This window comes from Syngnathus leptorhynchus, chromosome 21 (genome assembly GCF_054491065.1).
Source record: "Syngnathus leptorhynchus isolate UIUO chromosome 21, UIUO_Slep, whole genome shotgun sequence".
In the NCBI taxonomy this organism is placed as follows: domain Eukaryota; kingdom Metazoa; phylum Chordata; class Actinopteri; order Syngnathiformes; family Syngnathidae; genus Syngnathus; species Syngnathus leptorhynchus.
The window spans coordinates 6,378,538-6,406,287 of NC_141215.1; the positions used below are offsets into that span (position 1 = coordinate 6,378,538).

A 27,750-nucleotide genomic window follows, 5' to 3' on the forward strand; every position below is an offset into this window, starting at 1 on the left:
CCCCCCGCACACACTCTTGTTTGACTGATTGATTAGATGTTGATGAATATATTGATCTGGATCAATGTAGATATACATTTTGTGCATCTCAGTCTCGCTAGGAGATGATTTTCTGTCTGCCACGGCCATGATGCCGAGATGACAATTTGATTTTATCTGACCTGAGCCTCACGACGCCCCTCGGGAAGGGGTGGGGGCACCTGCCCATCCGTAGTCGGTTGCCATGGCGACAGAGACAGTCGCTCACAAAAGATCCGGCCGGGCCGCACCCTCAAGTGCCTGGTTGAAGGCCAGCTGGCACAGGTGGGCGCTCGCAGGCATGCAACCTGAAGGTGGCGCCTTCGAGGCCCTTCGGCCTTAAAAAAAAACGACTTTCTTGGAACGACTTGTGACATGCGGTTCATAGAGCTTTCGCAAATGGGACTGGAGGATCTCATTTTGGCTCCGGCGTCTTTCGTGTTATTCCCAATGCAAAGTGGCAGCATGCTGTTTTTTTTCCCCCCTTCAAAGAGCCACGCCTATTTTTAGACTCACCAGATCATTTATTCCAGGCCTCATCACATCACACGCTGTAACTGGAAATTAAACTAAAATCGATTTTTTTACAAAAGTTTACGAACCCCGCTTTGTCTTTCTGACAAACTTGCAACACAAATAGCGAGGTTACGTGCTTCGCTATGGTAACGGAGCTGCGGTTGCCACGGCGACCAGCGCGCTGGGATGCGGATGAGGAGATGCTCTTTTTTTTTTTTTTTTTTCTTCCCCCGAGGCATCGTCGTTAGCAAGTTGATCATCTGTGTGCCAAGATTTGCCCAAACCGCTTGGATTTCCGTTTTTAATTAGCGAGGCTTTATGCTTCCCCAATTTATGACCCCCCTCCCACAAGCAGACACAGCTTGCTTCCTTCCTTGAGACCTTTCCCCAAATGCCAGCAAACGCTAGCATGGGGGCGGCCGTGTGACGCTAACGCGTGTTGACCGCTGTCACCGACCGGCAGGGGGGAGGGGCCAAGCTAGCAAGTCCGCATGCTAACCAAATGGCGTCGGCCGTCATCTTTAACCCGTCGCCCTTTTAAAAATGGCAACCGGTGGCCCACCTTAAAGACTTCCGTTTGTCAAGGCGGAACCTTTTGGAGATCAATCGGATCTGATGTCTTTGCATCTACTCTTCTTCAACGTTTAGGAGTTTGCCGCTCTCACCAAGGAGCTCAACGCCTGCCGGGAGCAGCTGCTGGAGAAGGAAGAGGAGATCTCGGAGCTAAAGGCCGAGAGGAACAACACCAGGGTGAGCGAGCTCAGTCTTCCTTCTCCAACCGCGGCACGTGCACGATGGAGAACGGCTGCTCTTTGTCCGTGCAGTTGCTGTTGGAGCATCTGGAATGTTTGGTGTCCCGACACGAGCGCTCGCTGCGCATGACGGTGGTCAAGAGGCAGGCGCAGTCCCCCTCGGGGGTCTCCAGCGAGGTGGAGGTCCTCAAGGCCCTCAAGTCCTTGTTCGAACACCACAAAGCTCTCGACGAGAAGGTGCGCCACGTCAAAAGCCGTCTCGTCGAGTCCATCCGGGTTGAAAATTCTTTTCCTGTCGCAGGTGCGAGAGCGACTGCGGGTGTCGCTGGAGAGGGTGTCCGCCTTGGAGGAGGAGCTTACGGCAGCCAATCAGGAGGTAAGAGGAGCTTACAATTCCCAATTTTGAAATCCAATGTCAGAGTTGTCATCGCTTATACGACCCGCCGGACCTCCGCTCTGCTTTTGGAATAATTGAACCGTCCGCACCTCCCGGTGTAACCGCTGGGCGCTAAGTGATTTCGAAATTGACGCAGACGATTGTCATTCGGAAGCGGAGAAAAAAAAGATGAAGGGAATATCAAAGGAGCAGCACAGGGACGGACGAGAGTTGGCGCCACGTCGTTCATGTCAGGCGCTGGCGTGCGTGTCGTTTGATCTCCCAGCTGGATCGGTGACAGGAACAATGGCCCAGGCCTAATTACGCCTTGGTTAGATTGAATGAGGAGGTGGTGGAGGCTGCACGCTGCAGGCTGCTTTGTAGTCATTTGACATGACGCTTGAGCGCCCCCTGTCTGCAGATCGTGGCCTTACGTGAGCAGAATGCTCACATCCAGAGGAAGGTGGCGTCGGGCGAGCCCGCCGACGACATCCCGGAGGGCGGCGAGATGCAGCACAAAGTCCACAGCAAGGTGCGTCGCCGCGGCGAAGGCGAGACCCCCGCCGCAAACCCTTTATTGACAACTTGTCCTTTTCCCGTCCCAAGCGCCTGTCCAACGGGGCGCTGGAGTCGGCGCCGCGCGAAGCCGGCCAAGTGGTGGAGCTGCAGGACCTGCTGGAGAAGCAGAACTACGAGCTCGCCCAGATGAAGGAGCGCATGTCCTCGCTGTCGTCGCGCGTCTCCGAGGTGGAGCAGGAACTGGAGACGGCCCGTAAGGACCTCATCAAGTCCGAGGAGATGAACAACAAGTACCAGCGGGACATCAAAGAGGTGACACGCACACATTTTTGTGCGCGGCGGCGCTTTGAGATCTCGTCCTGGGAAAGTTTGCGTGCGCGCAGGCCATGTGCCAGAAAGAGGACATGGAGGAGCGCATCGTGACGTTGGAGAAGCGCTACCTGAGCGCCCAGCGCGAGTCCACCTCGGTGCACGACATCAACGACAAGCTGGAGAACGAGCTGGCCAACAAGGAGGCCTTCCTCAGGCAGGTGGGTCCCGTCCCGTCTCATCCCGTCCCGGCCGTTTTGCCGCTCTGGCTTCAAGGCGCCGTTGTTTTTGGCGCCTGCCAGATGGAGGAGAAGAACCGGCAGCTGCAGGAGAGGCTGGAGCTGGCCGAGCAGAAGCTCCAGCAGACCATGCGCAAGGCCGAGACGCTCCCCGAGGTGGAGGCCGAGCTGGCCCAGAGGATCGCCGCGCTCACTAAGGTGAAGACATGCTCGCTCATCCATTTTTTGGGCTGACCAAATTTGGAGGTCTTTTTAGAACTCGGAGTTGAAACGAGTCGTGTGTCGCAGGCGGAAGAACGTCACGGCAACATCGAAGAGCGCATGCGCCACTTGGAATGCCAGCTGGAGGAGAAAAACCAGGAGCTACTCCGGGTGAGGACGGCGGACGAGCAGGTGGCCGGGAGGACGTGGCTCTCATCTTCTCTCATCCTTTGCGGCAGGCTCGCCAGCGAGAGAAGATGAACGAGGAGCACAACAAGCGTCTGTCGGACACGGTGGACCGCCTCCTCACCGAGTCCAATGAGCGCCTGCAGCTGCACTTGAAGGAGCGCATGGCCGCGCTGGAGGAGAAGGTTCCCCCGCTCTCGTTTCTCTCCTCCTTATCTCCTCATCTCATTTTTCTTTTTTTTTTTTGCGCCTCCAGAATTTACTCATCCAGGACTCGGAGGGCTACAGGAAGCAGTATGAGGAGTCCATACACGAGAAGGTGACTTCTTCAACTGATGAATATGAGCGGAACTCGTGAAGATGTATTTATTTGGGGGTTGCAGACGCATTTGGCTGAGGAGATTGAGAAGCTGCGGTCAGAATTGGACCAGTTCAGATTGAGGGTGGGATCCCTCACAGAGCCCACCCTGTCACGGTACGGCTACTTTTTCTTTTGTTTTTTTCGAATAATTGTAAATAATTATACAATGACCCGACGTCTCAACCAGGTCTCACCTCGACACTTCGGGCGAGCTCCGGTTCTCCCTGGGCTCTCTGGCCGAGACCCAGTCGGACCACTACCGCTCGGCCAAGGTCATACGTAGGCCCAGGCGAGGTCGAGTGGGCCTGCGGGAAACCAAGGTCAGGAGAAGAACTTTGGACATGTCAAGTTCAATCCTACTCAAAATCATGAAATAGTCATTACATAATGCACTATAAAAGAAATAAAAAGCTCTGATTTGTTGCTCAGGCCAAGTCTCTGGGCGAGCAAGAGTGGCGCTCTCAGCAGCTGGGCGCGGTGGGCGGCGGCGGCAGCCACCATTTTGAAAGCGACACGGAGATGTCCGACATGGACGACGACGACCGGGAGACGCTCTTCAGCTCCATGGACCTCCTCTCGCCCGGCGGACACTCTGACGCGCAAACCTTAGCCATGATGCTTCAGGAGCAGCTGGACGCCATCAACAAGGAGATCCGGTCCGCCGCCCACCTTATCGCCGCTTGGATTTTGAAACGCCGAGGCTTCTTCTGGAGGCTGACGTTGAGCGTGGGATTCCGCGCAGGCTGATCCAGGAGGAGAAGGAGTCGACGGAGCTGCGTGCCGAGGAGATCGAGAGCCGCGTGGCCAGCGTCAGCCTGGAGGGTCTGAACCTGGCTCGCATGCACCACCATCACCACCACGGGGCCTCCATCACCGCCTCGGCCACCGCCTCCTCCCTGGCGTCCTCCTCGCCGCCCAGCGGCCACTCCACGCCCAAGCTGGACCCCCGCAGCCCCGCCCGGGACATGGAGCGCATGGGGGTCATGACGCTGGTACGGTATGAGCCCGCTTGACCGACACAGCCATCCCAAAGCATTTCCAGACGTTCAATCTTGTCATCGACTGTGTCCCGACAGCCCAGCGACTTGCGGAAGCATCGGCGAAAGGTACGCACAGCTCATCGGCTCGCTGGCCTTTGCTCTGGATCCACGTGACGGATTGTCTGTCAGATCGCCGCGGTGGAAGAAGACGGGCGCGAGGACAAGGCCACCATCAAGTGCGAGACCTCGCCGCCCGCCACGCCGCGCACCGTCCGGATGACGCACACCCTGCCGGCGTGCTCGCACAACGACGCCAGAGGGTAGGTTCGCCGAAATCGGCGGAGCGCCGAACACCTGACTCAAGTCCGCTTACGGCGGTGACGGCTCCCCAGGTTGTCCTCCCTGGAAGCGGAAGGCACCACGAGCAGCGTGGCCAGCAGCCAGGACTCGCTGCACAAGCAGCCCAAGAAGAAAGGCATCAAGTCGTCCATCGGCCGTCTCTTCGGCAAGAAGGAGAAGGGCCGCATGGGGCACATGGCGCACATGGCGCACCGCCACGTCATGCTGGATCCGCAAGGTCAGCCGGCCGGCCGAGCGAGCTGCGGCGCGTCATGGCCGCGGCGCCTAACTGCCATCCCATTGGTCCGCAGCCACCGCCATGGACGCCGACGCGGCGGGCCAGGAGGCGGGGCTGAGCAAGCTGGGCACGCAGGCCGAGAAGGACCGCCGCCTGAGAAAGAAGTAAGCCGCTCGGTTCCCGTCAGCTTCGCTACAAGACTTGTCTTGTCTCAATGGATCTCTGTGTTTGTTTGGTTGGTTGCCTAACAAAGAATGCCCTTCCTCGCCCCCCCCCCCCCCCTCCCCTACTTCTTCTTCTTCGGGACGGAGGGCGCCCGAGCCGCGATCTTTTTGCATCTTCCCTCGCACCAATGCATGCCAACCAGCTGCCTGCCGCTCTCCTTCCCGTTTCAGCATCTTGGTCCATGGCCGTGCTCTCGTCCTTTTTTTGTGGTTGTGTGGAAAGCCGCTGGAGCAATTCTTCCACGTCCTTTCTATGCGGCTTGTTTGACTTCCCGCCACCGCACGAGATGCCGAGCGGACGTCTGTTTGTTTGATTGTTTGTTTGATTGATTGATTGTTTGTTTGTTTGTTTGTTTGTTTGTTTTTGTGCGGCGGATGGTGAAAATGTGGACTAACTGGTGTGTACTTTTTTCTCTCTCCTCCCTTGGCCTCTAACAAAGCGGGTAAGTGGCCAGGACGCGGCGCTGATCTCCACCGTCACACATCCTGTCCTGTCTTAGCCCCGCCCCCTCCCTTCTTCCTTCTTACAGTCGATTTGACAGCTGGATCAGATTTTCACTCCTGGAATGCCACCCTCTTCAATTCTGCGTCTTTATTTGTGTTGTTGGTTTTTTTTTCTTTCCGTTATGATTTCTCTCATAACCGTTGCCTCTCCCCAGCTATGTTCAGTCGTCACGCCTCGTTCCAATCGAGCTGAACATGCAAACATGAGCTGGCCTCATGTGCTGGACGGAAGAAGACCCAAAAGCGCTTGCCTTGCCTTTGGAAAACGGATTTCCATGCTGTGCCGTGTCCATTTGATATGTTTTTGTTAGGACCTTCCATGCCAGAGACGCTTTCATTTCGCGAGATACCACCTGATTTGTTTTTGTGTGTGCGTGCGTGCCAAATCTGAGATTTGCTCTTTGCATGTGGGCGGGATTATGCTTACACATGCAAAGTCCACTCAGCTGGCGAGAAATGTCGAGCGGGTAATAAGACGCCACGGCCTTCGCGTGGGCGAACACGGACGATAAACGCTTTGGGAAATAAAGAGTCGTGAAAAAATATGCTACGTCCGAGTGATGCCTTCATGTGTCTCCTGTGCGCATGTAGACACGAGCTTCTGGAGGAGGCCAGGAGGAAGGGCTTGCCTTTCGCGCAGTGGGACGGACCCACCGTGGTCGCCTGGCTGGAGGTGAGCGCCCGCGCCGCTTGACGCCTCGTCGCTTCCCGACGCCATCGAGTCCAAACTGTTGCGTTTCCAGCTGTGGCTGGGGATGCCGGCGTGGTACGTGGCGGCCTGCCGCGCCAACGTGAAGAGCGGAGCCATCATGTCGGCGCTGTCCGACACGGAGATCCAGCGTGAGATCGGCATCAGCAACCCCCTGCACAGACTCAAACTCCGGCTGGCCATCCAGGAGATGGTCTCGCTCACCAGCCCGTCGGCGCCCCCTACCTCCAGAACCGTGAGTTTGTAAAATAAGGACCAGGTGGTCTGTTTTTTTCTTGTGTAGTCTGTGTTGTCATGACAACAGTGTCCTCCCGCCAAACCGCGGTTCACCCATCTTCAAAGGTTTGCTGCAAAATTGATGCTAATTCCATGAGTCTGTCTATGGTGTTTCACATTGTATGTTAGCCTCCAGCTAGCGGACACCTCATGCAGCTGGGTCTGGAAAGTGTCCCCTGTGGCAATTAGCTTTAGCGTGCATGCTAACGCGTGTGTGCTGTGTTTTGTCCTGTGCCCCCTCCTCCTCCTCCCCCCCCCCCCCCCTCCCTTCCCTTCAACGTGGGGCCGTTGGTGGTCTTGACTGTGATGCTTTAACACTGTTGGCTTACAGTGGTGCTGCTCTTCTTCTTTAACGCTGCTTGCGCCTCCTGCTGGACATCTACTACCACCGCACCCCGCCCCTCCGTCTCCGGGGCGCCGCCCTTGTAGCCGTCAGGCAACGTATGGGTGACCCACGAGGAGATGGAGACCATGGCGGCTCCTTCCAAAACGGTCAGTCCCCCACCTCCTGCCCCGCCTTAACCAACGCCGCCTGCCTGCCCGCCCGCCCGCCCGCCGGCCCGCCTTTTTCTCGCGCCACGTGAACTCTGGCGTGCTGCTCTTGAGGTTTGAGCCAGTCCAGCGCATGAAAGATGAATTTTCGATTTGTTTTCCCCCAGAAATCCCAGTCCGAAGAGGGGAGCTGGGCACAAGTAAGGGGAACAAACACGCACCTTGAGTCCAATACGAACCACGTTGAGATTCCCATCTTTGCCGTCCAGACGCTGGCTTACGGCGACATGAACCACGAGTGGATCGGCAACGAGTGGCTGCCCAGTCTCGGACTACCTCAGTACCGCAGCTACTTCATGGAGTGCCTGGTGGATGCGCGCATGCTGGACCACCTCACCAAGAAGGACCTGAGGGTGCATCTCAAAATGGTGGACAGCTTCCACAGGTAAGCCGACACGGGCCGAGCTCTTTTGCGCTACTTGACGTCGCCCCCATCTTTTTTGCTGTGATCCCAGAACAAGTTTACAATACGGCATCATGTGTCTGAAGAAGCTCAACTACGACAGGAAGGAGCTGGAGCGGCGGCGGGAGACGAGCCAGCACGAAATGCGAGGTGACGCTCACAAAGGCAAAGCCGAGGCCAAGGAGCCGAGTAAAGAAGCCGCGTTTGTCCTCCAGACGTGCTGGTGTGGAGCAACGAGCGAGTGGTACGCTGGGTGCAGAGTATCGGCCTGCGCGACTACGCCGCCATCCTGCACGAGAGCGGCGTGCACGGAGCGCTGGTCGCCCTGGACGACAACTTTGACTACAGCAGCCTGGCCCTGCTCCTCCAGATCCCCATGCAAAACACTCAGGTGGGTCCACAAGTCGACGGATTCGGAAGAAGAACCCACGCGACGTGTTTCTTCCCGTTCTCGCCCGTCTTCAGGCCCGTCAGATTCTGGAGCGCGAGTACAATAACCTGCTGGCGCTGGGCACCGACCGGAGGCTGGACGAGGTGAGAGCGGGCGCCGGACAAAAAAAAAAAAAAAACGCACGGGATTGCACTTTGACCTCCATTTCTGGTGTCGCAGTGCGACGACAAGGACTTCCGAGGGGCGTCGTGGCGGCGGCAGTTCCCGCCGCGGGACGTGCACGGCATCAGCATGATGCCCGGCTCGGCCGAGACGCTGCCGGCCGGCTTCCGTCTGACCACCACGTCGGGCCATTCGCGCAGGCTCCCGCCCGACGGTAAGCCGCCGCCCGTCGCTGCTCGTCGTATTGTCGTATAATATTGGCCAAACTTGACTTTGCCGCTCTGCAGTCCTTTACGAGGTGCCCGACGACGGCTGCGACGACGTGTATTTGGATTGGTTCTAAGGTCAGCTATGCCCCCCCCCCCTTACGTGTCCCGCCCCCTGATCAAATTGGGCCGTGAGTGTCGTGGTGGCTGCCCCCCCCCCCCCCCAATCCCCTAGCCCCAAAGAGCAAACAACCTCTTTGCCCGTTGAAGTACTTTTTACGCAGCTGTCGCTAGGCGGACCAAAGTAAGGCAAGCGACGAGCCGCGTTTGGCCAGCCGTGCTTTCAAGTGTCCTCTTTGCTTGCGCGAGCCCCCCCGCTGATCACGTCTCTTTGTCGCCCCCTGCTGTCCTTTCCCCACAGTGGGCGCCTCGACGGTTCAGCGCCTGGACAGCTCCACGGTGAGAACCTACTCGTGCTGAGGAGACAGACGGAGCCTTAACGTGTACCGCTGTATGTAACACACAGAACGACACCGACCGACCGATTGCCGCTTCCTTTTTTTTTTCTTCCTCTGGAGGCTTGGCGCATCTTTGCTCGACGCCATTTTGGGATGCACAAAAATACTCCAAAGAATATAGCATATATTCGACATATCTTTCCATGTCGCTTGCTTGACATTTTTCTACCAGTCTGGGAGCGCCAACAATTTTTGGGGATGTTTCTTATTACTTGTTGGCTTCTCTCTGATTTTTTCCAATGGCATGTCGAGGCGGTAAACAGCCGCCGTGGGCCTCGGCACCCCCATGTTGTCCCCTCCCTCACAACCTGCTTTTTTCCTTCTTTCTAGGTCCAGTTCTGAGCAAAGCCGCCGGAGAGGCCCACACACTCTTCCCGTGCGGGGAGGGGCCAAGGTCGGGGGGCTACGCCATCGGGATAACCGCGCACTGCCAAGAAGCCCCTCGTCTCTCCGCCTCACGCCCCCAACAAATCTCCCTCCCCCCCTCTTATTTGTCAAATGTGGACGCCAGCCAGCCGCCGCCTTCGGTGCTAAACTCTCTCGCAGCGGGCTGGTCGACATTTCCCTAAAGCGTACTGTGTATTTCAAGTTGGTTATGTAAATTCATATAAATAGGACATTTTTTTAATATATATAAATATATATATATGTGTAAAAAAAGAAAAAGATTATTGAGCAAATAGGAAGTTAGTGGACCATAGATGAATAATATATGCTGCTCTCGGACCCTGGCAAACTTTCAAATTTTTTTTTTTTTTTAATTTGGGGGAAGGCAAACTCCTCGGAGGATGCCATCACCGCCTTCTAGCGGCCGGAGGACTAACAAAGCACACGAGCAACCCGAAGTAACTCAGCGGGGAAGGCAGCCTCAGCTCATTGTGTGTGTGTGTGTGTGTGTGTGTGTGTGTGTGTGTGTGTGTGTGTGTGTGTGTGTGTGTGTGTGTGTGTGTGTTAAAACAAAAAAAACAGCCAGAAACGCTTGGTGTGACTCGACGTTTTCCATCTCTGAACTTCTCATGGACTCAAATGTTTGTTTTGGAAGTCTTACAATTTGCACGAACGCAGACGTCATCACGGTTCCATTTTGTGTGAATACGTTTTGATTTATTTTTGACTTCTTGTATGTACGTACGTATGTACGTACGTTGGTGGAAAACCTTCAAGTGGTGAGCAAAAAAAAAAAAAAAAAAGATATTAAAAGCAAAAACTATTGAAAAATGATTTCATTCTTGAAGATACACATTCAGAAGTGCAAGGTGGTTGAATTGACGGAGGAACTTGGAAGTCACGTCACGATCGGCAGACGTCATTTTCTTGGGAGCCCCAACACGCCACAAGAGACGGTAAGACAAAAAAAAACCAATGATGTGAAAAGTGTAAACCATCGTAGTTAGCCTTTTTTTTATTTGGACTTGAACTTGCATATTTGAATTTGAATAATTAAATGTTATTGTTGTCGCTGTAGCTAGTTTTTAATTGAAACCTTTTACTTTATGAACTAATAGATTTATTTTGAACTTGATTTTTACTTTTCTACTTTTGTAACTTGTTTTTTTTTTTTTTTTTTTTGACTTGCAGCATTTTATTATTTTCATCTTCACGGCTGCCATTTGAACTACTCAACTGAACCGAAGTGAATGGCCCTTGTGACTTGTTGGCCCGCGGTGAGTTCAGGCTGCGTGGGCCTTCAGAGTTTTCTCAATCTCCTTGAACACTTCAGGGTCCTCGATAGTGGGCGTGATCTGCGCACAGGAATTTAAATGGTTGTCATGGTAACCCCCAATAGTCCGAAAGAAGTTGATGTTGGACCAACTTTGTACGGCTTCCCGTTGACCAGATTTTCCAACGTGGAGCGCGGGATCTTTCCGGAACGCGTCTTGGGAAGCCCGCGGACAAAAACGACCTTCCGGAAGGCGGCCACGGGTCCCACCGTATCTCGTACCAGCTTCACCGTCTCGCTCGCTACCTCCTCGTGGCACTGCTTCACTCCTGGGGGCGCAAACAAGACTTATTCAAACACATTGCTGTGTTTTGGTGACTTACTTTCATTTTGTGTGCCCGCCCCCCCTCACCATTTTTGAGCACGCACAAGGCAAGGGGTATGTGGCCCTTCAGAGGGTCCTCCAAGCCCACAACGGCGCAGTCGGCCACCGCCGGGTGCTGCAAAACCGACTGCAAAAAAACCAAAAATCAGCCACGTCCAATATGGTGGACAAATCCAGATCCCGGCATTTCTGTACCTCCTCCAAAGCTCCTGCTGATAGCCTGTGTCCAGCCACGTTGATGACATCATCAGAGCGTGATATGACGTATAGGAAGCCCTCCTTGTCCACGAAGCCGGCGTCCATGGTGTCGTAGTAGCCCTGGGAAGATAAAAAGAGCTGCATTTTCATTGCTGGTAATAGCAGTCTTGCAGATTTTGTCCGCCAGAGGGCGCCCTGGCAGCGCTTCATACTGGGAATTTAGTGAAGTAGGTCTGCTTGAAAAGTTCCGAGTTCTGCCACAGGGACGACATTGCGCCGGGCGGCAGAGGTAATCTACACACAGTCCACAAGTAATCTATTACTCACTGGTCCAATTGTGACAAATGCTGTCATTCATTCACATGATGATGATGATGAAGAAGACGCTTACTTCACCACGATGTTTCCCAGAGTTCCGGGCTTCACCTGTCGCATGTGGTCGTCAATTACGGTCACTGCAAAAGTCAAGGCAATGTTTACGATCAACTGATTGATTTCTTTTCAGGGCGACGTTCGAGCGGTACCGTCGTAGCCTGGCACGGGTTTGCCCGCTTGGCCCGCAGGGGGCGTCAGTGAGTTGCCCAGGCCGATGCACGTGGACGTGATGGGAGAGCCCGTCTCTGAAAGGAGAACAAAAACCATCTTGCTCTTTATGTCCTGCTCTCATTTTGTCCTCTTTGCGTCTTTTTCCCGTCGCAATTGACATTTAACAAGCGTGGGCGGGTGTGGAGCCGGCCGGCCCAGCGTTTTTAATGAAGGGCCCGACACAATGAAGATGGTCATCCGCACGCCATTTGCACGTCAAAGCTCTGCCAACAGCTGGAAAACGCACGTGTGTTGCCCGGCAACACCGATGACATCGACGCCCACCTCCCAAAATAGCACGAGGATTAATATCAGCCTTTAACACGGCGAAGCAGCAAGTGGCAAAATGATGCCATCCAGATAACAATGCTCTGGGGTGGGGTCGCAATATTAGGGACGGCGGCAAAATTCATTTCGAAATATATACGATGACTCCAATAAGTCAAGCGCCGTGTGTCAAAAAATGCTTGTGCTGACTGTCCTTGTGCGTTTTTGTACCCGTTTGCCACCAGTGATCCAGCACGGGAGCCCCGAAACTCTTCTTGGCCCACTCCAGCGTCTCCACGTCGCAGCGCTCCCCCGCCAAGAAGACGGCGCGCAGCCTGGGAGGACAGACGCAGAGTCAAGCGCGGCGTCCGGCACAGCGGAGATCCCGCCCAATACCTGGACAGTGGGTACGCCGCCGCGCTTTGGGCGTGGGGGTCCCGCTGGCGGATGGCGCGGATGGCGGTGGGCGCGGTGAACATGGCGGCGGCGCCGTGTTCGGACAAGACGCGGAAGAAGGCGCCGGCGTCCGGGGTTCCCACGGGCTTGCCTTCGTAGAGGATGCTGCTGTTTCCGTGCAGGAGGGGGGCGTAGCAGATGTACGAGTGGCCCACCACCCAACCCAGGTCCGACGCCGCCCACCAAACCTGCCGCCGCCGCCGCTAGTTAGCCGCCACGCTCAACACAAGCTAACACGTTCACTTACTTCTCCGGGCCGAAGTCCGTAAATGTTGGACATGGTCCACTTGAGCATCACGGCGCAGCCGCCCGTGTCCCTCACCACACCCTGGCAGGAGAAAAAGAGATTGCAAATTTGCCTCGCCATCTTTTCAAGAGCATTTTCTATGGCTTCTTTGAGTCGGTCGACCTTGGGCGTCCCCGTGGTGCCGGAAGTGTAGAGGATGTAGAGCGGGTGGTCCGAGGGGACGGGGACGCAGTCGTGGGGCCTGGCGGCCGCCATCTCCTCGTCCCAGTCCAGGGCCGAGCCCCCCCTCATGGACACTTTCTCCTATCGGGACATCAAAGTCACACTCGCAAATCCAAGAACATTCCGGTACTTGGGACCCACCCACCGTGTTGTCCCTTGAGTAGATGAGAACTTTGGAGGGCTTGTGAGCGCTGAGTTCCAAGGCCTTTTCCACCAGGGGCACGTAGGCCACCCGCCGGCCCGGCTCGATCCCGAACGAGGCGGTAACGATCATTTTGGGCTGCGGGGTTTTCGACATGACGCAAAAAGTCAACAGTTTGCAAATGATGTCCAGGAGGCTTCCTCTGGGTTTGTTTGTTTTTCTGACATCTTGTTGACTGAGGAAGTTTGCATGCAAAAGCCGTCGGAGCCCGTTTCTCACCTGGGCGTGATCGATGCGCACCGACAGCTCTTTGGAGGCAAAGCCGCCAAAGATGAGGCTGTGCGGCGCGCCGATGCGGGCGCAAGCCAACATGGCCATCATGGCCTGGGGCACCATGGGCATGTAGATGACCACCAGGTCGCCTTTGCCGACCCCGTTCTTCACCAGGACGCCGGCCAGACGTGACACCTGGAGCCAAAAAATGGTAACACTTCTCCTCTCTTTTTTTTCTGTCCAATCAGGTTTTAGCATCCATGTTGGCAATCTGATCTGATCGGGACCTTCGCACGCTTGATGACGTCATCATTGGGCTGTCCTTTGATTGCGGCGGATTGAGCCTAACCTGTTCCCGCAGTTCCCGATAGGTGATGATCCGCTTGGTGGCGGTCACGGGGCTGTCGTAGATGATGGCCGCCTGCTCGCCGCGTCCGTCTTCCACGTGACGATCCACAGCGTTGTAACACATGTTTAGCTTGCCTCCCACAAACCTCATAAACCAAAAAAGAACATTCAACTATATCGAGCACATCTAACAAGGACTGTTTCTAAAAAAATATATATATATATATATATATTCTGTGTGGTTTTTTTTTTTTTTTTGCATATTGTACAAAAGCATTAACTGGCATCAACCTCCAATAAAATAGTTTCATTAAAAAAATGAACAGATCATGATAAATGAATTTAATTGAAGTCAGCAGCATACAAAACAAAGTTCGAACATTTTTTTAAGTGTATTGTTACTTGTGTTTATTTTATGAACTTGAACAATCAAAAAAGATAGTTTAGGGGTAACAGACGTGTTATTGTTATGTGTTGGTGGTGCATTCACGTTCCATTTCCCAGCGTCGTTATTTTCCTTACCAGTTGGGGAACACAGAGTCCTCCACGTGCAATGTTTTGCTCCACGGTTCGAACCAGCTGATGTCCTGAGCCACTTCGGCCCAGTACTGCTCCGGCCGGTCCCGGGCCGTCGCGAAGGCTCGGGCGTAGCGCTCCGCTGCTGCCGCTGAGTCCACCACGTGTGCCTGGCCCGCGCAGCCGCGTTTCACAGTTGCAGTTTTCCCTCGAACCCAAACGCCCCACAGGCGAGTCCCAAGGCTTCTGCTCCTTGTGCATACTTTCGAGATTTGCCCGTGCATATTTGCTGCTACTTTGGAAAACTTTTGCTCAACTACGCTCACTTACTCACTCACTCACATGCACGCACGCAGGCAGGCTTTAGGTAAGGTCGGAGGATACCTGACTTGACAACTCCTCCAACTTGCATCCTTAAGAGCCTGAACTTCGAACTGGATTCTAACCACGCCTCCTTTTCATAAAAACACTTACGTCATGATTTAACGAGACGCCTTAAAAGTGCACTCATTCCTGAGGAGGGGTGGGGGGGGGGATAAAATTCCCCGATACAAAGCAGATATCATTCATAATAAATGTTTTTAAAATGTTTAATTCTCATTTCTAAAAAATAACTCAACAAAAATACATTTTAAATGTACTTTTTTATTTACAGTGGTTACATGGGCTCCCTCTAGTGGTACGACCTAAGAAATCTCTGCCCGACTACATCGTAGCTAAATGATGTGCGGTAAACATCACATTCGATTCCAAAAATCCAATTTGATGGATCATCCTTGCAGAATGATGTCAAGAGCTCCAGACTAATCCAGACTGCGCCCCCCCCCACACACACACACAACACACACACATACACACACACCATGCTTTCCCTTCTGAGCCCTTCAAACTAATAACATGCATATCCACATATGGTGGAAATGTAATTAATATTCCACACCATGCTATGCGAAACTGGAAGCGAGCGAGGCCTGAGGGTTGTTTACCTCCTGTTTTACACATTTTGTCCGCCAGAGGGAGCTGTCTGTTTCGGAAAAAAATCTTTTTCTCTGCTTGTGATTGAATAAGTATTCATCTGGAAGCATTTGGTGGTGTTTTAATTGCGAAATGGTGTAGGAATAAATGTTTTACTTTCCATGCTGACGTTCTCTTGATGAACGATCTTTCCAATGGAGCTGCTATAATGTCTGCCTAGCAACAAGTGACATCACCAGGAATTTAGTCAGGAATCTTTCAGGCGTTTGCAGACTTGGTAAACTTCTCCTTGGTCTCTTTGCAAATGACAAGCAACTTGCTGAATTTCGAACGTTTCCCCTTTTCTCTCAAAGACTCCCAAAAATGCAGAGATGAATGCTTTGGTCCAGAAAGCACGTGAGTGCTTTTTGCTGTGTGTAAAGACATCAACATGTGGATTAATTCCTGAGAGCTTAAGTTGATGAGCGTCAACCTCCCCGGATGGGAGGATGGATGATGGACGGATAGATGATGGGAGGATGGATTAGCTCCGAGTTAAGCTTTTGCACGTGAGGTCGGCGACCTGCATGTGATGGAGTCGTGCATGTGGAGCAATCGTTGACGTCCTTCACTGCTAATCAATAATGCTCATTATTGTCACCATGTCACGTTTTAATCACACGTCCAAACAAGTGAATGCAAATGCACTTCAATAATATTTATTTTGATGAAGTCATTGAGTGTTATGGAAGGAGTAGTGTTACAACTTTAGATTTCTATTGTCCTCTTTTATTATCTCTTGCGCTCTCGCTCTCTCGCTACTTCGCTCCCTCCCTCCCTCCCTCGTTCTTTTTTTTTTTTTGGTGAGCTGGTGCAGCGTGCATCCATTCATCCATCTATCTATCTATCCGGCGCTCGCTCGCTCGCTCGCTCGCCTCCAGCGCTCAACCTTTTCGGTCATCCAGCTATGGCGACGGTGCTCCAACAGCCGCTCACTCTGGATCGAGGTAAGGATCTTCTTCCCGCACTACACGACGCCCACCTTTGGCAAATGTCATTTTTCATCCTATTGATAACCACGTTGAAAGATTTCCTGCGTTAACGTCGTGATTTTGACGCGCCATCCTAATGTGGCGTTCACGTGCTGGCACGCACGATGGGGCGTTCGCGTGCTCTCACGCGACGGGTTGTTATTATGTGCTAGGGTTGTTGTTATTATTCTTCGTCTTATGTAACCTGCTCGCGCACGCGTGCTAGCAAGGCGTGCTCGCGTGTCTTATATTTCTTAATGTTGCGTTTTGCAATGTGTTCTTGAGTTCCATGGATTTGCTTGCATTCTTTTCAAAAGGGCTCCCTGAAATCTGCCGTTGGCGGAAAGCAGATACGGCGGCTGCTCCGCGCAAAACAGGCGTAGACTATAAATACATTTATGATTCTCATTTTGCAACTCGACAGTCACGTGGAAGTAGTTGGTCCCACGTCAGGAATGTTTTCCTCCAGGTTTGAACATGTTTAAGAAAACAACTCCTGAAAATGGGATGGAACGTTGAAGGAGGCTAGAAAAAGTTTTGGAAATGTTCTTAGTAATTCATCATGCCTAAATCGCCTTGTTTCTCAATGTTGTCGGGAAACACATAAAGCTCAGAGTCTCTCTTTCTACCCACAGATGTGGCCAGGGCCATCGAGCTGCTGGAGAAGCTGCAGGAGTCGGGCGACGTTCCAGGTTACAAGCTGCAGTCGCTGAAGAAGGTCCTCCAGAGCGAGTTCTGCACGGCCATCCGCGAAGTCAGCAACCCGTGTGGTGAATGAAGCGGGCTCGTTGCGCCGGCCTGACTGACTCTCTTCTCCACAGGTGTACCAGTACATGCACGAAACCATCACCGTCAACGGCTGCCCGGAGTACCAGGCCAGAGCCACGGCCAAGGTAAGAAGTCCCGCCCCTTTCGACGGTGTGTCGGACGGGTCGTCAGCGTTTCTTCCGCACGCAGGCCACGGTCGCCGCCTTCGCCGCCAGCGAGGGCCACTCGCACCCGCGGGTGGTGGAGCTTCCCAAGACGGAGGAAGGCTTGGGCTTCAACGTGATGGGCGGTAAGGAGCAGAACTCGCCCATCTACATCTCGCGCGTCATTCCCGGCGGGGTGGCCGAGCGCCACGGCGGCCTCAAGAGAGGCGACCAGCTTCTGTCCGTCAACGGCGTGGTGAGTTCCACTGGTGCGGGAAAAGATGGAGAAATATTTCTGCTCGGTTCCTCTCATTTTTGGTTGTGCGCAGAGCGTGGAGGGCGAGCACCACGAGAAGGCGGTGGAGCTGCTGAAGGCGGCCAAAGACAACGTCAAGCTGGTGGTGCGCTACACGCCCAAAGTCTTGGAGGAGATGGAAGCGCGCTTCGAGAAGCTGCGCACCGCCCGACGCCGCCAGCAGCAGCAGTTGCTCATGCAGCAGCAGCAGCAGCAGCAGCACAACATGTCCGCTCAGCAGAATCACACGTCGTAGGTGAGGCGCTTCATGGCCATTTTGGTTTAAAGCGGCCATTTTAGACTTCTATTTTTCATTGTTGCTTGATGACCTGCCAGACAACTGCTCTCAGCGTGTTCTTCTCACGGTCCGTTCGGCAGGTTGTTCCAGAAGAAGACAAAGTAAGTAGGTCCGTGCCACGTCCGCCCGATCTCTCGGAGGTGCCGACCGATCCCGAGTTCTCGGAGTGAGGAGGACTGTCCCGTCAATCCCGGCGTTTGTTCCTGAGCTGAAAAACAAAAGTGTTGGGGAAAGAAAAAGACCTTTTGTCTTCTCCTTGTTGTGTTTCTTTCAACTGACCCATTTCTCCGTCACGCCTCACGGTGCTTGTGTACGAATGTTGTTTGTGAGGCAAAAATGTTTTTAATGGTAGCAAAGGTTTTGTAGCGTTAGCAATAAACAGCCAAGCAAGTGTCAATGAAATGATTTGGATTATGGAATTATTACTCATCGATAAATATGTATCTCAAATAAGAGCAAAGATGGAAATGTTTTTTCTCTCCAATGTTTTTCATTTTAAAACAACTTTGTTATTGTGCAATAATTCTCTTCGACGAGGCGAATGTCACACGAGATTGATCTTTATTTGTCATAGTTATATTTATGAAGAGAGTTTTATTGTTCCCTTTGTGTATTGACATATATGGAAGATCTTTACATTGTGCAGATGATGTTGATATTATGACAATCATGGCTGGTAAAAATGTGGAATGTTTTTCCTTGGATACAATAATCCAGTGTTCCTTGTTTAAACAATTCATTTTGTGTGAGTATGTTTTTTTTCTTGACCTACTATTGTGTCTTCTGACCATCCCAATTGACCCCAAAAAAAACCATAAGAATCTATACTTTATTCTCACATTTTGTAATATTCATCAATGGTTACTTTGTTTCAAGTGCAACACGTGACACACTGCCAGATTTGTACAAGTCATATGATAACAATAATAAACATAATAATTTTTTTTGGGGGGGGGGTCACATTGCATTGTTTTCTATCTTGAACTCATTTAAACAAATAAAACATATGACGTTGTTGATATGCAATTGCTATATTTGTATAAATAAATCTATGTGCTTGTGTACAGTGAACACAGCGCTCTTGTTTTCACTTCATTACACAAAATCTACCTTACACCCCTTGCCACAAGAGGGCAGCAAACTCGCACACATACACATTAGCAGTTGCAAACCAAGCTAACTTCCTTTCCATCACCGGATGTCGAGGAGCCCGCGACAGGTAATGTCAATTACTCACATTAATCGTCCTTTTATACGAAGAATGTGGCTCACTTGCGATGTTAACTGCGTCTATATCAAAACACCGACAGCACTACATTACTTTTATGGTAATTTGACTCGGCAAAGTTAATTAAACTTGGCAAAGTTAAACAGACATAAAAACGACGTCGTGTGGCTAAGCTCACATCCGGGTATTTCTCATTGGTTTTAATTGAGCGAGTCAAGTGCGTTAACACCATTCCACGATGGGGAAAAAAACTTCTAGCTAACAGTAAAACATATTTTAAAGTAAAGTAAAACCATATTTGAATTGATGTTTTTTATTTGATGAGCCAAGTGACGGAAATCGGTAGAAAGAATGATGGGATGGAAACACGTTCACCTAGTGGCTGACCGCGATACTACAGTCAGTAGGTTTTTGATTAATACTCGATCCAACTAGGTGAGTTGTTTTAAAAAAAATAATAAGAAAAAGATGTTGAATCCAAACTTGTTTCATATTCATACTAATCCTGGTTTGTTCAACACAGGCCTGACATTGGAGCCATTCCCGAGCATGACGTGTCTCATGGAAAAATGTCATGGCTGACATTTAATGTTGCGCACAAAGTTCGTGAGGTCAGTGGAACTCAATCCGCCGCCTGGAATGCCCGCCGTTGCCAGTCCGTGCCATCGGTAAGTCCAAGGCACGTCGGCGTGCGTGTTTTTGAGCAGACAAATGTTATCTAGTGTTTTTCAAGTTGTGATGCCTTTCACACAAAGACCCCCTTCCCCTTCCCCTCCATCTCACTTCTCCTCCCTCCCTATCCGACAATGCCTGCTATTAAAGGCCATTTGCTCTCTGCTGTGAATGTGTTGATGGAATCATCAAGGGTGTTGATGATGACTCACATTTGGGTGGAAAGAACAAATAAGTACAATCGGTCTGTCACCCCCCAAATTCCTGTTTTAACACCTCTTCAAACACACAGGGATGCTAAAATTTGTCAATTTGTTTGATTTTGACACCAACAACACCAGGTTCTCGGGTACAAAAGCAAATATTTAATGAGTGTGGCAATAAATGAGCATTTAAATGTTATATTTACAATTTTGTCATGTACTGTCCTGCTAAACCGCCGCGGCGGGCTCCTCACAGGACGTGGTAGACGGGGCTACCCGGCGTACACGGCTGCGAGTCGCTCGTGTTGGTGTGGGGCGGGACGGCCTGGGTGGGTCGGCGACCCAGATGGGGCGTGGACAGTCGGTCCACAATGCTGGACAGGCACTGCAGGCTGGACGCGCCCGCCATCTTGTCCGACAAACTCTCTGCAGGGAGATTGTTGTTGTTATTCATCAAGCGGAAAGGTGTGCCGAGGGGATGCGGAGGGGCTCTCACCGTTCTTGACGTAGGGATAAGTGCTGCCGTAGTTGAGCTGCTGCCACACTGGACTGCTGCTGTCCGGCTGGAAGAAAGAAAAAGCAGAATACGTAAAATTTCTGCCCTTCCTAAGATTATGGAGAGCCTAATAAATCCTGGGCTGGTAGGGGGGGGGCGCCTTGAAGCCCAACGCGGGGCAGCGAGGGTTCCTTCCTCCCCTTCCCCAGCGTGGCCAATCGATTGAGCCGCAGCGGCTTGTGCTAGACGACACGTTCGCCTTGTAAATCTGTGCCCGTCCCGGCAAAGGCGCGCCACTCGAGCTCGTCGTAAATGTCGAGAAACCCCAAAACCTTTCTTGAAGGAAGATTGTTATCGAAGAAGCGGAAGTTTGAGATCATGGAGATGCGCGGGCCAGACGAATGGAAAAATAACCATTTTTCCCCGACCGCGGTAAGGCGGCTTATGGTGAAAACGTGAAACTCAAAAGACGTCCAACGCGCTCCACGCGGTGGTGCGCGGGGTTCTCACCGTCCCGTCGGAGCAGCTGGACAAGGGGCTGGCGGGTTCGGAGCCGCTGTAGTAGTGGTCCACCTGCTCGCGCAGGAGCTCCTGCAGGCTCTCGATGTAGTGGATGGCATTGCGCAGGATCTCCACCTTGGGCAGGCGCTGGCTGGGGTTGGCCGAGGTGCAGCGGCGCAGGGCCTCGAAGGCGTGGTTGACTTTCTTCAGCCGCCGGCGCTCTCGCATGGTGGCGGCGCGGCGGCGGTCCACGAAGCTGGACTTGCGCTTGCAGGCCTTGCAGGCCCACTGCAAGCAGTGGCCCGGCTGGTGCGGCGGCGCGCCGGGCGCCCGCACGTGCTCATCCTCATCAGAGTCGTCCTCGGCCAGCTGGAGGGCGTCCGGCGACGCGGCGCCATAGTACAGCTGTGACGGGGAGAAGATGTCCATGTCCGAGCTTTGGGGAGCGCAGGCCTCCTCTGAGGGATGTGAGGGCTCCGCTGCCCACGGGCCCCCCTTTTATGCCCCAGGGCCCACATTGGCCAGATCTAATTACCGTGGCCCATTGGCCCCGCCCCTCCCGTGCCCTGCCCTGCCCTATCCTGCCTGCTGACATTCCCACATCTGCCCTCGCTGATCTTTCCCCACTCGCGAGCCTGCCCCTGCTCCTCAACAAGCTTGCTCGGCCACTAATTGCACTTTGGAGGAATCCAAAATGTCACACGTTGCCCATGCGCAGGCCAGTTAAGCGCTCGCGGCCTGTCGCCGTAGAGAGACGGGCAAAAATGGACTTTCCCGGATGAAGAATCATTTTGTCACCGGTACGCGGGTGCCGCTTGAGAGCGCGGCACGTTGCAGCTGCGACGCAGAGGCGTCACATTTCAAGCAAACGGGCCGAGGTGTTAGCGCCACCTTCCTCACGCCGGCCCGCCGGCCGGCCGTCCACACTCCTTCCTCTTCCACGCAGCCCAAATGGCGAGCGGCACTTCCAAACGCCGTTTGTGTTGGGCCCCATTTCCTATAGCAAAGCACTTGGATTTCAAAATTGCAGATGTTAAAATCCAGCAATTTGGGAAAAAAAAAAAATCTTTTTTCTCGAATTTACTTTAAAACTGTAACTGTGTTTTTTTTATGCACAAATGTGTCAGATTGGCGGGAGAGAGCGAGAAAGTGGCCATCGTGTTCTTGCCCTGTTGACAGTCACACGGCAACATTGCGGTATCTCGCACAATGTGTCAAAGCGTTTGTCTCGCCTCTCTGGGAACTGCGCGCACCTAAAAAAACACAGCGACTCCCCCGAATCGCTCCCGCACAGCTGACGAACACATCGGCGGCGGCGGCGATCGAGCGTGCGGCGCGGCTTGGGAACGAGAGAGGGGCGAAGCTTAATGAGACCAAAAAGTGACCGAGTTTCGAGCGGGGCCAGTGCGCATGTGCGTTGACGACAAGGCAGCGGGCTTAATGCGCGCGCGTTGTTGGTGTCAAAGGTCAGGGGTCACATCGCTAAGATTTGTTCATATTATTGCACATATTATATTTTTAAAAATAATAATAAAACATGTTTTTGAAAGATTTTTGAGACGGTCAAAGTTGAAAAAGAAAAACTTAAAATGCATTTCTAAAAGTTATTTTTTTTTAATGAAGTTTACTTTGTATGGTAAGTTCGATTTTGATGTCACTAATTTTTTATTTAAAAAAGTCATGAGCGGGTGAGCAAAGTGGGTGAAGTCGAGGTCCGGTCGGGGGGGGAGGAGGTGCGGAGCACCATAAAAAAATCACATCACTGTTGGCGCTATCAGGTTTCTTGTGTCTGCTCGCTGCTCAAAACGGCTCACACACCAAACAGCCATTTTTTCAGGATGAAGCCATTTATTTGTATGTATAAATGAGTACAGCGGCTTCCTTGGTTTGTCCTCACTCCATTATAAAATAAATACATCTGAATTCTGACACTTAGAAAATATGTACACCGGGATAGGGAACTCTGGGAAATTATTTTTTCGAAGCGGCGGCCTTGCCACCGCTGCTGATGCTGTCCACGATGGAGGACAGACGCAGCAGGCTGCAGGACGCCGACGACTCGCCGGACCCTGGAAATAAAAACTGTGAGAAGTAGTCGTGGCGGAAAACCTTATCCGCTCTTTACCTTCCCTCGGGTTCGCCGATCCGGCGCCGGAACGGTCGGTCCAGGTCTGGCAGGATTTTTTCCAATGGGTTGCCGAAGTGATCGCCTGGAGATGCAACCTGATATGTCAATCGTGGAACCAACGTAATGTTGGCGCCACGCACGCACGATCGCAACGCAAACACAAACACGGTGTTGGACTTTCTTGATCTCTCGGCCGCATTCTTATCTCATTGCTTGTGTAAAGCAGATTGTTAGCCGGCTGGCTATTCATGTTGGACTACTGCCTCTCTCAATTGGACCTTCAGCTTTAAGTCGTGGCGCTTTTGTCTTTTCCCAACTTCTCATTTGAGGTTACTTTTTTCTTCTTTCCACTTCATTATGAAGCAGGCAGAGAAACGCATAAGCCATCATGCGGTTAGCACGTTAGCCCTTACAGCGTCTCGTTCAGCGGAGCGGTCCTGCTCGTCCAGGCCGTGCAGGACCTCCTGTAGCCTCTCGATGTAGTTGATGGCGCTGCGCAAGATCTCCACCTTGGGTAGCCTCTGGTTGGGGTTGGCCACCGTCTTCTTCTTGAGCGCGTCGAAAGCCTCGTTGATCTTCTTGAGGCGCCGGCGCTCCCGCAGCGTGGCGGCCTTGCGGCGGTCGATGGGCGCCGACTTCCTCTTGCACACCTTGCAGGCCCACATCAGGCAGCGGCCCTCGCAGTGGGCGCGCAGGCCGGGCGGCGCCAGCACATGCTCCTCGCCGCCGCTGTCCTCGCCCGTCTCGGACGCCGTCCGGTCCCGGCCGGGCGAGGGCGGGCTGTCCTCGTCCTCGGCGGCGGCGCGGTACAGCGGCGACACGCCCGCCATGTCCAGGTGCTGCAGCGCCCCATGTTCGCTCTCGTCCAAGTAGCGCAAATCGCTGAAGAGGTACGCGTTGGTCTCGAAAAGGTCCATCATGTTGCGGCGACGCGGCGTGTGCTTGCTCCAGCGCCGCTGCCGTGGCATTTAAATAGCTGCGACACTCGGCAACCGCCAGGCTTATATATAGAAGGTGAAACTCGACCCTGCGGCCATCTTTTTTTTTTTTTTTTCCAAACACTGTGTGGCGAATACACACACGCCATACTTAATGTCACCTCACGTTTCACAACAGGTGCGGCAAACACGGAATATTTTCGCTAAACTCCCCGCTATCAAACAACAGCCGTGCCAGTTTAATTCGGATCGAATCTAATCCGAGTCGAGCGTGAACAAAAAAAAAAAAATAATCATAGTTTTACTGCCTGACCTTGTGTGATGTCATAGTGCTAACTTGCATTAGCTGCTAGCTGGCTGTGCTGTTTCTTGCCTTGTAAACAAAACAAAGATGGACTGTTGCACCTCTCACCAACACAAACTTGACTTGGCTATGAATGCCAATTGTACGCTTTTTAGCACGGTGGACAAAAAGCATCTGGCGTGTAAAAGGAGTCACGCTTGTATTGTGACAGCCATTTTGTGACATTGAGGAGAGATGCTGAATGACGCTAAAATTCAAAATGCATAAAATACGTTTTCATAAGTTTAACTTGAAATTATGTTATCACCAGTCATGTAATATTTGATGATTTTTTTTTCAAAATTAGTCCATTAAAGTGTATTAATTCATTTTTCATTTGAGTAAAATGGAACAAAACATTGTGTTTTTGTAAAATGTTGACCAGTTTGGTGCTAACGTTAGCTCCAGGCCACCTCACAAAAGAGACGCAATTTCTGAATATTATGCTTGAAATGCATTTTTTAACATAAATGTATTGTTTCCTCGGCCTCCCTCCCACGGCCCCCCGATCGCATCTTCTCGCCAGCGAGCTACTGTGCCGTAAATTCAGCATTCGCGTCAGGGGGGGATTGAGGGGGTGCCGAAGCTTCAGCTGTCAGGGAGAATCATGACATATCCCGGGCGCAAAGTCAAGCAGGCCTCTTCGAGCGTAAATCTGTCCCACGGCCCCCCCAAAAAGTCGTCAAACATCACAATTCTAACGCTACAAATACTTCTCGTCATGGATGGACTGCTTCTTCTTCTACGTCTTCTTTTTGCTTTGAAGTTAAACGTAACTAACGATGCAAATTGTATTATCTGATAGCCAAATAAATTCATGCAATTGACATCGTCATTCATTACCATAGGAGAACTAAATAATAGTAAAAACGAAATTGTTTTGTTTTGTGTGTGTGTGTTGCCTCCAATTGGGAGCCACTTAGTGGCAGTGCTGACATGGACACTCAGCAGCAGACTTGTTAATGAACGTGAACTTTGGGACAACCCCCCTCGCCCCCCGTCCGCTTTCCCTTCCCGACAGGACGCCCATCTCCAGGCGGGCTCGGACACACCTGGGAAATAGATCGAAGAGGGTGTGGGGGTGTGGGGGGGACTCATGATGTTAAGAGGGGCCACGGGTAAAGTGAGCTCATCTCAATAAAGATAGCAACTTTTAAGCAACAATAAAAAAGACATGTTTATAACACAGAATGAAGATCTTTGCTGACATATGGCTTTCTTTCCCATAGAAATCTCCTTTATTTGTCTCTTCGTCAGTCCGGATGTGCACCGGGACCTCAACACGGCTGGACGGACATGTAAGTCCTGCCACTTGACTCTCACCGGATTGAATTTGTGGTAAAAAAAACAAAAAATGTCTAGGCGTGATGTTCAAAAAGATACAACCTGTCTTGATCAAGTCTCCAAGTGCAAGCTGGCTAAACCTCAAACCCAAAACAAAGGCAAGCACCCCCTCCTCCTTAAGCTAAGCTAACAGACGGCTCCTCTCACTCGAGGCCCGAGATGGCGGTCGACGCGGCAGGCTTGGGTTTCAAAGGCGGGTCGGGTAGTGAGGCCCCGATGGGCCTGGTGGGCCTGGCGGGGTGGGGGTGCCTTCAAAGTGCAAGCGGCTGAAGTTTGTCAATTAGCGGCGAGGAGGAGCCGGCCGGCCGGCCGCTAACGCTCCGTGAGCTGGCGGCGTTGGCGTTATGACTCAATCGCGTCGTTCTGGCCAATGGCCGCCGGGGCTAATTAGCGACGGGACGGCAGCTGCCGGGCCTTTCTCCTTGTCTCTTCGACGGGCCGCTCTCGTAATAAAAGCCGCGTATCGCCGTTGACTTGTCAGTGAGCCGCGCTCGCATCCTGATTGATTCTGTCTTCATTTGGGAAAGTGACGGATTAGTAACCCCCTCACCCCCAGCCGGACTAATGTGGAGTCAGCGGGCAGACGATAGGCCATCTCGTCTGACCCCGCCAGCCAACCTCCCGTCTGGAGGCGCTTCCACCAAAACAAAAAAAAAAGAATTCCGTAGGCCTTTGATGTCACGAGACGATCGCGACGTGGGCCGAGATCTCGGTCGGTCCTCAAATGATTTTGTATTTGCGACAGAGGTTTTATACCTCTCAACAAATGCTAGCGAACTTTTTAAAATGAGTCCCCGAATTGGCAAGTGGAGCTCCTTTGCCAAACAACAAAGCGGATGGCGTTACCAGACAAACATCAGGCTTCTTTTTTTTTTAATGCCGGTGGCTCCAGAGAGAATCTAACGGGGTATTGATGGATGTGGGCGCTGACATCATGTGGCGCGATGGCCCGCGTTTAAAACAACACGTAGCAAAGCCGCGCCACGGTGGGTAAAGAACACGGACCTTTGTCACCCGAAACCGCCGTCTGATCCCGCGGACGCTCCGCCTTGATGCTTTCTGATGACCCGGCGTGACTGTCTTTAATTGCGCTTCTTTGGAAGGAACTTGATGACAGATTGATATCGGCTTCATCACAACAATAAGAACCAAAGCTGCGGACGGGCGGGCCTGCTCAAAATCCAAAACTTCAGATGAGATAAAAAAACAACATTGCTTAACCTGTCAACCCATATGCCAATTCATCAGTTCGGATTATTTTGAAGAAAGCCCTAATCTAAAAATGTTGTTTTGAATTGCAGCAAAATTTGCTTTGCTAATGTTAGCTTAGCCTCTAGTTTGCTTCCCATTCATTTGAAGCTAGCAAGTTACAATTCATCGCGCTCGTCTTGACGAATGGGCCTAAAGTTGCATTGCGAGTGTGCATACGTGTGTGTGTATATATGTGTGTGTTTTGACACAGGGTTGAATTATTTTCAACAGGTTGCTTCCTCAAAAATCATCCGGAATAACGTTACTGTCCAAACACATAATGGGTAGCCATTGTGCACTCGTGTGTGTGTGTGTGTGTGTGTGTGTGTGTGTGTGTGTGTGTGTGTGTGTGTGTGTGTGTGTGTGTGTGTGTGTGTGTGTGTGTGTGTGTGTGTGTGTGTGTGTGTGTGTGTGTGTGTGTGTGTCTGTGTGTGTGTCTGTGTGTGTGTCTGTCTGTCACGCATTTTCATTTATTCCAGAGGTGTGAAGCACACACACGCATGCACGCACACACTCACGCAGACTCCGAGCGTGCCTGATGCCCAACATTTGAGCGGGCGTGAAGGTCGGCGCCACCTGTTTGATACAATAAAAATTCTAGTGTTACCTCTGTGGATGTTATTGGAGCTTGTGTTTCAGGATGTGCGTGCGCGCATGTGTGTATACGTTTATGTGTGTGTGTGCGCGTAAAAGCAGTGCAGGTGCATACAGTGGGGAAAAAAAGTCCCGCTGCGCTTTTTATTGACATGCTGAGAGATAACTCCAATGTCAAATTGGCATTCCGTATTCTTGAAGCATTGTTTGGTTTCTACTTCTATTATCGAGCTCAACGGAGCAAGAACAAGGAATCCAGAACCGAGTTGGGTGAGCAAGAGAAGA

The 27,750-nt window shown here is 52.1% G+C and overlaps 6 protein-coding genes across 13 annotated transcripts in view; 3 read left to right on the forward strand and 3 right to left on the reverse strand.

Annotated features, from left to right (window-relative positions):
• Positions 1-9,905, forward strand: part of ppfia2 (PTPRF interacting protein alpha 2) — a 23,714-nt gene extending 13,809 nt beyond the window's left edge. The window contains exons 9-37 of one of the 3 annotated variants that reach the window (XM_085901648.1): positions 1,183-1,284; positions 1,359-1,523; positions 1,588-1,662; positions 2,084-2,194; positions 2,269-2,493; positions 2,565-2,711; positions 2,793-2,927; positions 3,018-3,101; positions 3,170-3,301; positions 3,373-3,435; positions 3,500-3,591; positions 3,665-3,797; positions 3,907-4,133; positions 4,220-4,469; positions 4,554-4,583; positions 4,647-4,777; positions 4,850-5,034; positions 5,108-5,198; positions 6,354-6,435; positions 6,506-6,706; positions 7,177-7,239; positions 7,407-7,439; positions 7,509-7,684; positions 7,755-7,852; positions 7,918-8,093; positions 8,168-8,236; positions 8,313-8,469; positions 8,883-8,972; positions 9,310-9,905. In XM_085901648.1, the coding sequence (XP_085757774.1) occupies positions 1,183-1,284; positions 1,359-1,523; positions 1,588-1,662; positions 2,084-2,194; positions 2,269-2,493; positions 2,565-2,711; positions 2,793-2,927; positions 3,018-3,101; positions 3,170-3,301; positions 3,373-3,435; positions 3,500-3,591; positions 3,665-3,797; positions 3,907-4,133; positions 4,220-4,469; positions 4,554-4,583; positions 4,647-4,777; positions 4,850-5,034; positions 5,108-5,198; positions 6,354-6,435; positions 6,506-6,706; positions 7,177-7,239; positions 7,407-7,439; positions 7,509-7,684; positions 7,755-7,852; positions 7,918-8,093; positions 8,168-8,236; positions 8,313-8,469; positions 8,883-8,941 (3,492 nt within the window). In that variant the 3' untranslated portion in view covers positions 8,942-8,972; positions 9,310-9,905. Of the gene's footprint in view, positions 1-1,182; positions 1,285-1,358; positions 1,524-1,587; positions 1,663-2,083; positions 2,195-2,268; positions 2,494-2,564; positions 2,712-2,792; positions 2,928-3,017; positions 3,102-3,169; positions 3,302-3,372; positions 3,436-3,499; positions 3,592-3,664; positions 3,798-3,906; positions 4,134-4,219; positions 4,470-4,553; positions 4,584-4,646; positions 4,778-4,849; positions 5,035-5,107; positions 5,199-6,353; positions 6,436-6,505; positions 6,707-7,078; positions 7,240-7,406; positions 7,440-7,508; positions 7,685-7,754; positions 7,853-7,917; positions 8,094-8,167; positions 8,237-8,312; positions 8,470-8,882; positions 8,973-9,309 lie in introns of those variants that run through there. The other 2 variants (XR_015063059.1, XR_015063060.1) reach the window with 2 other exon arrangements.
• Positions 9,906-10,073: 168 nt separating this feature from the next.
• acss3 (acyl-CoA synthetase short chain family member 3) lies at positions 10,074-14,727 on the reverse strand. 2 transcript variants are annotated; one of them, XM_085901650.1, is made up of 16 exons: positions 14,285-14,727; positions 13,764-13,908; positions 13,421-13,609; positions 13,145-13,279; positions 12,940-13,080; positions 12,778-12,858; positions 12,471-12,718; positions 12,306-12,409; positions 11,747-11,842; positions 11,614-11,677; positions 11,435-11,516; positions 11,220-11,342; positions 11,052-11,151; positions 10,793-10,968; positions 10,604-10,721; positions 10,074-10,292 (listed from the first exon to the last, which is right to left on the reverse strand). In XM_085901650.1, exons 1-15 carry the CDS (start codon positions 14,560-14,562, stop codon positions 10,650-10,652), a joined length of 2,034 nt encoding a protein of 677 aa, XP_085757776.1. In that variant the 5' UTR covers positions 14,563-14,727; the 3' UTR covers positions 10,074-10,292; positions 10,604-10,649. The 2 variants fall into 2 exon arrangements, with proteins under 2 accessions (XP_085757776.1, XP_085757775.1); XM_085901649.1 differs by lacking the exon at positions 10,074-10,292 and having other exon boundaries at positions 10,312-10,721.
• Positions 14,728-16,138: 1,411 nt separating this feature from the next.
• On the forward strand, positions 16,139-18,516 carry lin7a (lin-7 homolog A (C. elegans)). Its single transcript, XM_085902454.1, has 6 exons — positions 16,139-16,239; positions 16,899-17,017; positions 17,085-17,156; positions 17,221-17,430; positions 17,504-17,725; positions 17,848-18,516. Exons 1-5 carry the CDS (start codon positions 16,200-16,202, stop codon positions 17,723-17,725), a joined length of 663 nt encoding a protein of 220 aa, XP_085758580.1. The 5' UTR covers positions 16,139-16,199; the 3' UTR covers positions 17,848-18,516.
• A 435-nt stretch (positions 18,517-18,951) lies between these two features.
• The window catches only part of ppp1r12a (protein phosphatase 1, regulatory subunit 12A), a 36,110-nt gene continuing 27,311 nt past the window's right edge, over positions 18,952-27,750 (forward strand). For all 4 annotated transcript variants that reach the window (XM_085901807.1, XM_085901806.1, XM_085901808.1 and 1 more), the window contains exons 1-3: positions 18,952-18,986; positions 19,519-19,663; positions 25,506-25,574. The gene's annotated coding sequence lies outside the window, so the exon portion shown is untranslated. The remainder of the gene's footprint in view (positions 18,987-19,518; positions 19,664-25,505; positions 25,575-27,750) is intronic.
• On the reverse strand, positions 20,020-21,296 carry myf5 (myogenic factor 5). The gene is made up of 3 exons (XM_085901810.1): positions 20,877-21,296; positions 20,367-20,433; positions 20,020-20,296 (listed from the first exon to the last, which is right to left on the reverse strand). Exons 1-3 carry the CDS (start codon positions 21,294-21,296, stop codon positions 20,121-20,123), a joined length of 663 nt encoding a protein of 220 aa, XP_085757936.1. The 3' UTR covers positions 20,020-20,120.
• Positions 22,732-23,963, reverse strand: myf6 (myogenic factor 6). 2 transcript variants are annotated; one of them, XM_085902246.1, is made up of 3 exons: positions 23,409-23,963; positions 22,993-23,077; positions 22,732-22,936 (listed from the first exon to the last, which is right to left on the reverse strand). In XM_085902246.1, the coding sequence occupies exons 1-3, from the start codon at positions 23,961-23,963 to the stop codon at positions 22,839-22,841; spliced, it is 738 nt and encodes a 245-aa protein (XP_085758372.1). In that variant the 3' UTR covers positions 22,732-22,838. The 2 variants fall into 2 exon arrangements, with proteins under 2 accessions (XP_085758372.1, XP_085758371.1); XM_085902245.1 differs by having other exon boundaries at positions 22,732-23,077.